The sequence below is a fragment of the Filicampus tigris genome, chromosome 17 (genome assembly GCF_054856515.1).
Source record: "Filicampus tigris isolate MCC_2025a chromosome 17, RoL_Ftig_1.0, whole genome shotgun sequence".
Lineage (NCBI taxonomy): Eukaryota > Metazoa > Chordata > Actinopteri > Syngnathiformes > Syngnathidae > Filicampus > Filicampus tigris.
In genome coordinates, this window is record NC_141233.1 from 6,285,557 (window position 1) to 6,299,046 (window position 13,490).

General features: G+C 42.1%; 1 protein-coding gene across 3 annotated transcripts in view; it reads left to right on the plus strand.

Moving 5' to 3' along the window:
• fnip1 (folliculin interacting protein 1) overlaps window positions 1–13,490 on the plus strand; it is a 29,515-nt gene that overhangs the window by 7,044 nt on the left and 8,981 nt on the right. For 2 of the 3 annotated variants that reach the window (XM_086013481.1, XM_086013483.1), the window contains exons 2-11: window positions 2,650–2,779; window positions 4,281–4,424; window positions 4,516–4,616; window positions 4,693–4,767; window positions 4,876–4,970; window positions 5,953–6,036; window positions 7,991–8,062; window positions 9,402–9,537; window positions 9,694–9,895; window positions 10,919–11,004. In XM_086013481.1, coding sequence (XP_085869607.1) covers window positions 2,650–2,779; window positions 4,281–4,424; window positions 4,516–4,616; window positions 4,693–4,767; window positions 4,876–4,970; window positions 5,953–6,036; window positions 7,991–8,062; window positions 9,402–9,537; window positions 9,694–9,895; window positions 10,919–11,004 — 1,125 coding nt within the window. The remainder of the gene's footprint in view (window positions 1–2,649; window positions 2,780–4,280; window positions 4,425–4,515; window positions 4,617–4,692; window positions 4,768–4,875; window positions 4,971–5,952; window positions 6,037–7,990; window positions 8,063–9,401; window positions 9,538–9,693; window positions 9,896–10,918; window positions 11,005–13,490) is intronic. The other variant, XM_086013482.1, reaches the window with a different exon arrangement.

The following is a 13,490-nucleotide window of genomic DNA, read 5'->3' on the forward strand; positions in this document are numbered from 1 at the left end:
CTGGCCTCTTTTAAAGTCTGGTTCTCTTTCTGATCCAGAGCAAACTGCCCAAGTCTTCCTCCAAGAGGTGCCTGGACTGGGGCAGTCATGCTGACCTCACCCATTCAGTCTGGTTTCCGTTTTTAAGCGTGGTTCTGTATTTTTGGAGAGCTTTATAAGCTAGTGTGTGGGTGACAATACTTGTAGTAATGTAAATCAAGGCCCATCCCTCGCCCCGTTACACTAGCGTGAGCTGAATAGCATTCCCAACACGTGTCCTTGTTCCCCACAAACACACGGAGAATGTTGTAGTGTAGTTTTGGCCCTTGAGCCTTTCACCTAATTGAGGTTGTGCTGCCAACTTGTCCCCGTAGTGGTTTAATCTTCCCCGAGTGCGAGTGTGATGTGTTAATGCGGCAGCGTAGCTACTCGGCAAGCCGCTGAGGTTAGAGCTTTGGCCGAGGCACGTCATCACATGACAGCAAGATGGAGCGTTCTAGTCGACTCGCAAGTAGAAGCAAAGGTGAATGAGCACATGATTGGCTTTTGGAGAGGACTAGTGCTCAATGTACGACTTCCTTGTCAAAGCCTGAGTTATGACAAATGGCTTTGCTTTGACAACCAAGCATAAAGATTGAGTCACATGACCTGTTTTTTTTCACTGAGTGACCGCAGTTTGTGTTTCCGTCCTCGTTTGAAAGAGTATACCTAATTTTAAATCCTAAGCCTTGTTTGAAACTGTAACCAAGGCTTTAAACTGGATCAAAGGCTTGAAACCCTAATCCCTTGCTTGAAACAGTAATTTAAACCCAAACCCTTGTTTTTTACTGTAGCACAATCTTAAATCCCTAGTTTAAGACCCTAACCTAGCCTTGAAACCCTAACCCGCAATTAAAACCCTGACATGGCCTTGAAACAGTATCCATGGCTTGAAACTCTAACCTAGGCTTGAAACCCTAATTTGAATCCCTAAATCAAAACCCTAAAACAGGCTTGAAACCCTAATTCGAAGCACTAACACAAAACCCTAACCTAGGATTGAAACCCTAACAATGGTTTGAAACTCTAACCCAGATCTGAAAACCTTATTTGAAATCCAAATTTAAAACCATCCTGCAGGCTTGCGACCACATTCTGAAACCCTAACATTGGCCTGAAACCATCATTTGAAACCCTACCCCAGTATGACCCCAAATATGAACACCTAGCTTGTAACCCTAACCACTGCATTAGAACCCAATCTGAGAATCTAGCCGAGGCTTTTAACCCTAGCATGTCTTGAAACCCTAACCATGGCTGGAAACCCTAAACCTTGCTTGAAACCTTAACGCAGGCTTGAACCCCAAAACTCTAACCTTGTGTGACATTATTTTATTATTAAAGTGTTGCTCTTGGTTCTATCGTCACAGTACTTGAGGAGGGTTTCCTGTAAAAAAAGTCCAGCAAATGGGGTCATGTATATTTGTGTTTACTAAGCAAACACCCAAAGCTTTGCGTGACTTGCACTTTTGCTCTAACATTTTATTTTGGCTTGTGCCAAATGAAATAATCAATAATAGCTTTTCCTTTTTTTTTTTTTTTTTTTTTTTTTTGCTATTCTTAACTTTTTTTTGTTTGTACTCTTTCTTAGTAAATCCACATAAGAACACAATGTCTCATTATTTTTAACTGACTGTGCCGATTATTCTCGAGGTTAACCAAGACAATCCCGGACCATCAATAAAAATGCTATATTTAGTGTCTATGTAGCCCCCCCATGTCATCTTTACAGCTTCTCCTAAATAACACACACAGAGAAACACACACCGAGTTTCCTCAAAAGCACTCGGCTTACCCGGACTATGTGAAGGGCAGCCACCCGCCACGCCGATTGTAGCTTGGCACTGTTTGTCTCTAAGGCACGCAGCCCAATCCTTCTCCAGATCAACCCTGGTGGCGCCAGTTGCCTGGCAACAGCCCTGGTTCGGTAAAAACAGATCAGATTTTCTCGTGAAGTGATTGATTTAGTTTTGAGTCGGGATGTCGTGCCGTTGTCTAGGCTTGGCTTTACAACAGCAAGCTGAGTCTCAGACAGGCTTTAGTGTTGTTATTGTTGCTTCTGGAATGCTTTTTACATCAGTAGTTCCCAGCAACCAGTCCGCGGCCTGCTACCATTGGGCACAGATCAATTAAAAACTTAAAAAAATAATAATAATATTCATGGAGAATGTATACCCCAAATTAAAAAAAAAAAAAAATTCATGGAGAGTGTATACCCCAAATTAAAAAAAAAAAAAATATTCATGAAGAGTGTATACCCCAAATGTACGCTATCACTCGCATACCTATCAAATTGTACACTGTCAGCGTACATTTTGAAACACCTTTTCACACATGTACGCCATACATCGCTGATTTCCATTCACGTGACAGCAGCCATTTGAAAATAATGTGTAAGATTATATACAGATATGTAAGGGCAAATTACACTTTCATAAGATTTAGTATACCTCGGGGTTGACAGTTATGCACTTGGGGGGTAATAGTCGTCAATTCTACACGGGTAAAGGACCTTGTAAGATAATCGTCATTTAAATCGCAATGGCAATATTGAGGGAAAAAAATGAAATTAGATCACATTTCAAATTCGTTCAGCCCTACTTAATGACCGCTCTTTTTCCTTCCACGTAGCTGGCCAATCCCCCATCTGGAGCCCAGTCACATCCGGCTGATCGTGTACCAGGACTGCGAGAGGCGCGGCCGCAACGTCCTCTTCGACTCCAACGCCAAGAAGAGGGGCACGGATGACGCGCACCTTGCCGTGAGTCACATGATGGGATTTTCTGTGTTTCTGCTTGTGTTGAAGGTTTTTGGGGTTGAGGAGGGTTAAAACGCAGAGGACATACCACATTATATGTATGCGAAGTGTGCCAGGGATTTTTTTTTGGACTGGGTTGTTTGTCGTCATCATCATGAGTAATTAGCGACATCCACCATAATTTTGACTTGTCTGTTGTACGCACTTGGTGACTGCGCGTGTCATGGATTTTTTTTCTTTTCTTTTCGGGACTGTGTAATATCTATAGTCTACGTGTTGACTTTCTATTGAGCAAGTTTTCCGTTTTCTCGAGTAACGGAATGTAACTGACGCCCACCTCCTCTGCTAGCAACTGCCGGCCAATGCCACCCAGACATTGCAAACTGTAGCATTTGTCTTGGGCCGCGATATATCAACGATATATCTGCCATGCTGCTTGTTACCTGAAGTCACATGACCACGGTGAGGAGGAAGAGGGGAGGAGGAAGGACAAGAGGGATGATGTTGATGAGGGAGGGAGGGTGGGAGGCAGGCAGGCGAGGAGGAGGAGGTGGCGGCGGTGGTGATTGTTGTGCGGCTTTTCTCGCTTGCTCACGAGGTCCCGCAAGAGTCATGTGACAGGCCGTCACATGCTGCTGCCTTCTGTGTACACAAATCACACACACACGCGCGCAAAAAAATACATCCTCACACAAACAGCGACATACGCACACACCCACATTCCTCCCCTAACAGGCCGAGTCAAGAAGCCCATGACACAGGCAGCTTTCAGATTGGCTGTCTACTTGCGTCTATGCTGTTTTGGCTACATGATGATATAGTTGTTCTGGTGATTGGTGTTGTGCTGGACGGCGGTCATCATGAATGACTACCTAGAGGCGCAATGGCCCTAATTGCTCGGCCCAACTCAACAACTCATCCGTTGTGCGACAGTGTGTGCTGTTGACTTCTTTGACTATGTCGTTTCTTGTCGTTGTTGACTTGTGTTGTGCGAGGTGGCGTTTATCACAAAGACGACCAATTGCTTTGATTATATGACGGGGAAATAGTGGACTTTTTTGGACTGTCTTGCGTCTAGCTGTTACGTTCATTTCAATTGTGCAAGCGGACGGTCATAGTGAGAACTGGCGAGAGGATCGATCGCATTAATTATGACACGTTCACTGAGTGCCGTGTGACAGAGGGTACTGTATTTTGCCACTTATGACAAATGACGTCCAAATTGTAAGACGTCCATTGTTTGGCATTTCTGGTTTGACTGGATTGTCTGTAGTCGTTCTGTTGATTTCTGTTGTGCTATGTGGCACAAAAATTTAAGGTCACACACAACGTGACATTGTTTTCGCTGATTTGAACTAGCGAGATGTCTTCAAAATTCATATTGCGTTAATTTTAGGAAATGTCACTATATTAATATAAAACAAAAGGCACTTTTAACTCTAATTAACAAAAAATGAATGAACTACCTTATTGTCTCACCCAGTGCCTTATCGTATCTAAACAGGGCACGGAGGGCCAGGCAAAGATATTTGGCAAATGCTGCCGGCTTCGACCAACGGGGGGCAGCAGCAGCTCCCTGGACAGCTCCTCGTCCTCCTGTGCGTCCGAGACTTCCAGGGAAACCAAAGAGCAGGGTCTCCGCTTCCAGGTAGCGCCTATTTAAAAAAAAAAAAAAAAAAAACACGGCATTTTGCCAATTGAACTCGACCAGAGTCATTTAAACCGGCGTACACTGACAGGGTTCGAGGTGTTCGTCCGACGTGGTCATGCTGGGGGAGATGATGTTTGGATCAGTGGCCATGAGCTACAAAGGCTCCACGCTGAAAATACACCAGATCAGGTAAGAAGAAAGATGACATTTTGTAGGGAGAGTGTAGCTAATAATCTGTCTCACGAATATCCCCTCATCATGTCAGGTCGCCGCCTCAGCTAATGCTAAGTAAGGTGTTCACAGCCCGGACGGGAGGCAGCGTGTATGGTAGCCTCAACACGTAAGCACACACACACACACACACACACACACACACACATCGCCCATTTGATGAATTATTATCTAAATCATCACCCATAAATCTCCTGATAATCTGCTTCTTTCACAGGTTACAGGACAGTCTGGAGTTCATTACACAGGAAAGCGGCAACACCCTGAGGCCCGATCAAAACACAGCGCCAAATAATCTCCTAGGGAACATAGGTAACCATAGCAACAACACACCAACAGCCCTTCTGTCGCCTCCAGTCGCCATGAGGTGTGTTCATCCTGGTGAAAATGTGTGTTTTTGAGGAGTTTTTTTTTCTTCTTTATATTCAGCCCCGAGCCCTGATTCACATAGTAACATGAAATTTGGTCGTCATGTCTATCAGGAGTAGAGCCACAAAAAAAGTCTGAAGAAGCCATGCCTGGAAAGACAGGAAGTCTGCCACTTTGGGTTAAAGTAGCCATTTTAGGGTTGACCATTTCCACTGGTCCATCAGAGACAAGACTTATCCTTGAGATGTTGTCCCCTAGCTACTAAATTCCAAGGAATTTTTATTTTTTTGCCATTACGTGCGGGCGGAGCATTGCAGCAAAGTTTCATGACTTGACATTTTGTCATTTGGGATATTGGTAATTCGAGAACCTTTGTTTTTCTTTCTCTAACCCTCCAATACTTTTTGGAGGCAACAGCAAAATGGACTCCAATAAGATGCCTTTGCCAGCACTTCTGCTTGTAGCACCTTTCCCAAAACTCAAATAATTTGAGTCTTTTTAATTAGAGTTAATGATGGAAACAATATGAGGTATTTATGAAGAACTGTTGGCAAATCTTGTGCTCCTTTTCCTTTTTCACCGAAAATACTAAAAGTGCCCTAGTTGCGCTAACCAAAAATGGGCCTTGATGAGGTGGTTGCTGTTTTCTGTGCAATGGCGTCCTTCCTGCAGGTCTTCGTGCTGTTTTGTTGTTCATGCCCGACTAAAAAGTTCCTTATTGTAAAGGTCTGCTATGATGACAGGAGGCCGCCAACTTTCCTCCCTATTCATTCACTAACAAGCATTTTTTCTTCTTCTTTTTTTTGTCCGTCTCCCTCCCTCCCATCATTCCCACCACCCCTCTTTCTCGCTCTCTCTCTCTCGCTCTCTCTCTCTCTGTTTCGCTCTCTCTCGTTTTTCTTTATCCCGTGTTTGTGCTGCGCAGGATTTTCTCAGCTCTGCAGCCCTCGACGGGCCTTCTCTGAGCAGGGCCCGCTGCGTCTCATCAAAAGCGCATCTTTCTTTTCAGGTTGGCGCTTACAGTGCAAAGCAAAAAAGAAAAAAAACATAAATACAAAACAAGGCCAGCAGTGCACGCAACTTGCATGAGTTTGCTGCTGCTTCTGTTGTGTTTGCACACTTGACGACGGCATGCGGCCTTTTTTGGGGGGGGGGTGTTTGGGGTCAAATGGGTTTGCTGGACAGGATAACCCACCTCTTGTGCTGTGAGTTAAATTGACCTGTTTTGAAGATTAAAAAACTGGGGGAAATGTTTTAAGAATGTAAAAGAAAATGCTTAAAATAAAATCAATACATAAGTTGTTTTTAGTTACTTTCCCTCTTTGCTTTATATACTGTGTATGTAAAACACATTTACAAACAAAAGATTTAAAGAAAAAGTAGTTTAATACAATTACAGTGGAATTGGTTTTATTGCTTAAAAGACTTTAACATACTTTTTGAGCGTTTGCACTTGGGGCTGACTTAACTTCTGCTGGCGACTTACCGTATTCAACTTGCAGGCAGCGTAACAGCTCAATTCTGCTTCACCATGTTTGCTTTGAAACCTGGGCTCAACCAATTCACCCACGTCCGCAGACCTCAGAGCCTGACTGGGTTTATAGTCACTTGGCATTTCTTTAATGTATTCAGGACCCAAACCATCAAGTCATTTGTAGACCAGTAGCAGAATTTTTTATAATCTATTCTTAGGGATTCATTTGTGCTTTACTAATACCAACATTTTTTCTCACACTATACTGTGTACAAGAAGAAAGTAAGACCAGCAAAAAAAACATGTGAAGAAAATATCAAATATTTTTCAAGAGTTTTTAACTTCAAAGCGGGTCATTTTGACCCGCCACAAACAGGAGGGTTGATTCCTAATGTTTCTTCTATGAAAGCCTGCATGTGTTCTATCGCCAATGGAATGCACACGAGTGTGCATGGGTGCGTTTAGGTGTTAGTTGCAGTCTTTACTAACTCAATGCTTGTACTAACCAGATGATTGTGGTGTTTTTTTTTTTTTTTGGGGGGGGGAGTGTTGGGATTGGGTGCAAAACTATTTTCTCTTCACTCGCTTGGAAAACATCCACCTGAGCAATGCTTTGCCTACTCTCTCGGGCGCATCCTTTGCACATAAACACATTTCCACGTTGCGGTTTAGAATGTCGGGAACCAGCCCCCACTTCTACCTGTCCTTCACTGCACGCAGTGTGTAATGTTTGATTATTGCAGTAGTAGAAGCATTATAACTCGATATTACAACATCCCCACCACTAAGCACTGCCTTTTACCAGCAGTGCCTGTTGCATTATCAGCCCCGTTTCCGGATTATACAAGACGGGAAGTGCACTTTTTTTTTTTTCTTCTTCTTCTTCATTGCATGTAGTATGTGTGAAGTCTTGCATGATGCGTTGTCGTGGAAGTGATGACACGTGTTCAGATTGTATAAGGCTGGATTTTCACTACAATTCCATTGTATAAAATGTGTCCGTTAAACTAATAAATGTTTAGAAACAGTTGTGCAAATGTTTTGTACTTGATTGCATTTCCTATTTTCAATGTTGTTTATGTCGTCGTTGAGTCAGTGTTTCTTTGGCGTACGACTGGAGAGAACCTGCATACCACAAGCAGTACCCGTATCAAACTTTGAGAATCACTGACAGTATCAATAAAGCATTATAAGATAGAGCATTAAATATGTTCTAAATTTACTAGGCACATTTAGAGCATTGTATGTTTTAAATTTTGTAAGTAGAGCATTAACTAGGGAAACAAATTACTATTATGGATGGAGGACACTTGTCTTTTGAAACTGTGGTGGTGAAAAAGTAATCAAAAATGTATTTACTCAGTTATAAGAATTGGAAATACTATGGTTTAAATCCAGCCTTAGACAGAAAATGACTTACAAGATTGGTGTCTCCACTTGTTTGTGTTGTAATAAGCACCTATGTAAATTTTGTGCTTTCTCTCACCAGGCCACAGTCACCCCATGGATATGCCGGGCCGAGGGTTGTATGACGAGCGGGACAGCGGCATTGCCCGCTCAGGTACGTTCACCAGGGTTGGAGGTCAAAGAACAGTGACACAAGCACAGCTATATTTGGTCCTGCTTCATGTAAGCTGCTAAATCACTCACCCTGTGGGCAAACACTCGTCTGTTAAACCCTTTTATTTGGGTTGCACTGTGTGTGTTTACATTTATTTTATTTATTTTTTTTGCAAGATGTTTTTTTTTTGGTTGTTTTTTTACACATTAACACATTACAACATAAGGCAAAGATAATAATATTCGCCCCCCTGCCCCCTCCACCCACCCCACCAGAAAAAAAAAAGTTGTTGAAAAATGGGCAGATTTTTTTTTTTTTTTTGCTGTATTTCTCTATGTTGTAAACTTAATCAACTATTTTAGGACCAATTGTTGTAAAATAGTCAAAGGTTCTGCCTATAATGGGACGAAAAATCCGTTATTTTAATCATTCTATATATTTTTTTTAATTGATTGGATGATTTAATCTGTCATCATAATTCTGCCACATTTTGGAATCTACCTAAAATAAAAAGCATATCGGTCGGGCCCGAGTATGCATTATATATGAGCGTGCACGCTCACGCACGCACACACACAATGTATATTTAGTTCACTCAAGCAAATTAAACAAACACACGCGCGATGGCTGACATTTTATGCACAATAGAAATCAGCAGTTTACCTAGGTCTGCACACTTCATACACACACGCAGGCACAACTGGTATGGGTGGTAATAATGATGCTTTCTAACCAAATCCCGGTCCCGCGCCGTATTTAAATTTAGCAGCTCTGAAAAGCTGCTACTCATAAATGAGTTTCTAATTCAGGCCTCATCTCATCACTGCACACACGCCTGAAGCCCACAGCACAGTTGAGTCCATTACTGGACCCCCTCAGCGACGCAGGAATCCTACACAGCCTCATGTGATGGGCTCATATTCAGCGTCTGTCGTTTGTGGTGCCAATCCAGCGTGTCAGTCAATAGGATGAGCATGTGACGCGATTAGAGCTCGCGGGAACGCTAACTGATGTCTCTATGAAATCCATCTTTATAAATGTATGTATAATTATTTCATCAAAATAAAAAAAATTGACACGTTCTGCATATTCTAAACCCACATTTCAACACTTATTTTCTTTACTTAATTTATAAGAGACCAAACCTTAATGGTTTTATTCATTTATCTCATTAAGTAATGGTTAATGAATTTTTTTGTAAATAATACAATGATAAATACTAGTACGGCACACAATTTTGCATGAATTTTTTTTCATTAAATAAATAAGAAAATCATTACACATCTTAAAAAACAAATATTTGACATAGTTTCCCTTTTTTTTTTTTTCCTTCCTCCAGCATCCCTGAGCAGCCTCCTGATCACCCCCTTCCCGTCGCCGGGCTCATCTCTGACCAGCAGCTGCGCGTCCAGCTACCAGCGGCGGTGGCGGCGCAGCCAGACCACCAGCCTGGAGAACGGCGTCTTCCCGCGCTGGTGAGTGACTGGCGCCCGGTCAGAAGAGCAGGCCAGCTACAACTTGTCTGACGCTATGAAACCATTGCGAAATGCAAAACTTTCTGGACTTCCGAGGTACATTTTTGAAATGATCATTTTAGTCGAATTTCCGGATTTTACCATGGTCCGTGTCAGGTCGGTGGAGGAGAGCTTCAACATGTCGGACGAGAGCGGCGGGCAGAGCTTGGGCGCGGCGCGCAAGAAGAAAATCGCCATCGGCGTCATCTTCACGCTGTCGCCCAACACCGAGGAGAACAGCCGCTTCCAGGACTTCTTCTTCTCACACTTCCCGCTCTTCGAAAGCCACATGAACAAGCTCAAGAGTGCCATTGAACAGGTGAATCACCTTTTTCTTTGTTTACCTTTTTGTCTACTTGGAAATTGTTCTGTTTTTAATACAGGGTGTGTCAGAAAGGTTCCATGACTGATGTCACAAAAGCAATGTTTCAAATCAAAAGTGAACTTGACAGTACATGCTTTAGGAAGGAGCCAGCAGAAAGAACAAATTGACCTAATACAGCAACGATAACACCTATCTGGTTGGAGAAAAGGAGAAAATAGTTCCTAAAACCAACAAAAGACACTGACAAAAACACATTTTGGAACCAGTTAATGGAAGCTAAGGATAAACAAAGAAAAGAACACAACGCAATAAAAAAAAAATACCAATAATTAATTGGAAAGAGGGACCAAACAGCAACAAAAATGATTTCTCATTCACTGCCAAAACCACATTTTTTTCGTCTTTTCACAGTCCAGCCATTCAATCCAATGAACTCATTTTTTTTCAAAATTTTTCAAATGTTATGGTAAAAGAGAGTCTGAAAATGTCTGTGAATTAAGAGGGAACAGATGGGGCGAAAGGAGAAAGTGACACAAGACAACAACAACACCTTTCGGGGAACACGGGTAAAAACAATGAGTGGAAAAGTAGTAAAACCAAAAAGTCAACAACATCCGGTAGAACCTGATTTGGACATCTGAGGATAAACAATGAGAGAAGAAGGCAAAGGCAATAACAATAGACAACAATGACACCTGTTGGAGAATATGGGGAAAAATGGGGCAAAAAACAATGGAAAAAACCCCACAGCGACTTAGTTCTGCCATAGTTATTAATGTGTACAGGTGTACCTAATATTGTGTCCAGTGCCATACATACAAAACAATCCGCTGTCATATTGCAATGATTGACGTTCAGACGGAACTCACAAATGTTGTTTACTTGGCGGCATCGCATTTCCAGAGCACTTTCACTCAGCATCATGGTCAAATCATATTCCTTGCCTTCCCATACATTCTAAAGTGTCATGTTTCTAAAAATTGTGTGCGTGTGTGTGTTATGTCACCCTTCCCCAAGGCCATGAAGATGAGCCGGCGGTCAGCTGATCCCAGCCAGAGGGCCTTGGCCTACAGCCGCATGGTGGACGGGCTCAACGAATTCAGGTGGGTGTTAAATTTCCCGTCATTTACACACAGCTCTCGTTCCTTGCAGATTCATTACAGTTTGTCTGGATGTTGGTTTTTTTTCCAACTTTTTTTTGTGTGTGGTTTCAAAGGGCATCCTCACTGATGTGCACTGCTTACACTAACAATGTTGATACAAACAAAGAGCAGCCAGTTTACAAAAGCACAGTCAGTGTTGCCAACTCTGCGACTTTGCCCACCTCTCTAGTCACTATTTAAAAAAAGAAAAAGAAGTCGCGACTACAGTTCCTGCTAAGAAACAAACATGAGTGGAATAATTTCACAATTATATTTAGCCACATGATGGAAACTTTTAATTTGAGGATTGTGCTTCAAAAAACGGTCGATTTCGGATAATGAATTTGTTTGCAAATTCATAAATTAAGAAGTCCTGTCCAATTTTTTATTTATTTTTTAAATACTTTGACTTTACACGCTGTCACTTTTTTATCCCCAACTGGTCTGTTTGACCCACAACATAGGAAAAGTGTTAAAGTGGATGCTTGAATCTGTGTGTGACTTTCTGTGCCACTCACATTCTTTACAGGAGGGCTTAAGTGGAAATGGGTTTGTGTGTGTGTGTGTGTGTGTGTGTCAAACACACAACACTGTTACCTTTTTTCACATGGGGACTTCGGGTCAGTTTGACCTGCAAAATATCAGGAATGCTAAAGTGGGCTTAATCAGTATGTCAGTGTACACTGTCACCATTTTTCCCATGGGACAATGGGTCAATTTGACCGACAGTAAAAGAGGGGGTTTGAATTGGACCAAGTCTGATAAATGCTTTGACTTGGAATGCACACATGGTCCACTTTAACCCTCCTGTTATCTAACCTTTTTACAATGGGTCAGTTTGACCCGCAACATAACAGGAGTGTTGAAGTGGACCTGCTGTTTTGCCACACACAGACATACTGGCAGCTGGCAGTGTGTCTTGAGGTCTCCTGGGTGTCGTAGTCATATGTCCGATGGCAGCCAGCCCATCTGAGTGGCAACCAGGGCTGCCAAGATTAGTCGACTAATGACGACGCCGTCGATTTGGCACACTATTTTTCTCTCGAGACCGCCGCGTCTCGCTCTTCTCCCGCTGGCTGTTTTCCTCTCTGCAACGCGCATGCGCAGTGGTTATAATCCGGGTCCTTTCTGATGTAAACAGACGCATTGTGGGTAAAGTAGTGTCAGGGCTAATTCGTGTTGGCAACAGTCTGAAAGTTACGGCGCATTTCACCGCATATACTCAAGACTATGCAAACCTGCCTTTCGAGGCAGGACGATGGGGATGCCGGATCATTAAAAAAAAGGAAGCACATTATGTCTTAGGCCTGATTTCATATCTGACATAGGCACAGTCTAGAAGCTAGCTGCAGTTAGCACACACACATTACGGTGTGTGTTTGATGTAACGCTGTAACACAATGTCCTAATTGGTACGCTAACACATCGTAGCATCTTCTATGGATTAAGTAGCCATTATTCAGTAAACTTGCGTTTATTAACAACCAAAACTCTGTGTGGTGGACATCGAAGCAGGAAGCGCACGCTTGCTGTCTGTCTTTCTCTCTCACTCGCGAACGGAGTGATGCGTTCATGAACTGGGAAATATCAGTACTCAACACAAAAACGACATATGTGCCACTCATCGGCAACACATAACAGTAAAACCCAGAATTAAGTTTGTTGCAATATACTACGTTATAGTGCAAAAAAAAAGGGTCCTTCCTTATGCCTGATTTCATATCCTTCCTTTGTTTGTTCCAGGTGCATACCACATTTTGATTGTGTAGATCAATTTACTACTTTTAAATTATGCATACTAGTGAAGAAAAACAAAACATTTTTGACAGGTTAAAGTAAGATAAAATTAAAAACCAATGCAAGTGTATTTTTTAGTTTCCTTTATCACAGAGCATTTTCCCAATTTACTCCTCTGATTTCACTACGTTCCGTTTAAAGAAAAAAAAAGTCATGGTGCCCAAGAAGAGTGAAATATGTATACAAGTACTGTACTTCTTTTTGTATTCATAGATAATTTCACTGTATTAGTGCAATTCCGCATAGTGTATAGTTTTGGTTCCATTTTAAAATGCACTGAAGAATTACAGCAAAAAAATTTAAGGCCAGAGTATCGCCATCAATTGAAGTCGCTTTCTGTAAACATGTCAGGAATGATGGGTTGAGTTGCAAAGTTTAATACGAGTTGAATGAACTATTGTCTTAATTGTCTTCATGATTAGTTTGTACATAAATAAATCAAGCTGTAAGCGAATGATGGTTATTATAAGAGCAGGAGCTTGCTGCTGTGATTTATATATTATTCGATTAGTCGACTAATCGCCACTACTGTTAGTGATTAGTCGACTAGCAAAATAATCGTTTGTGGCAACCCTATCTAGCCCGACCTCCAAATAGTAGAGTGGGGCACAAACAAAATACTTGCACTATTTCACCTTCAGGCTTGGGCT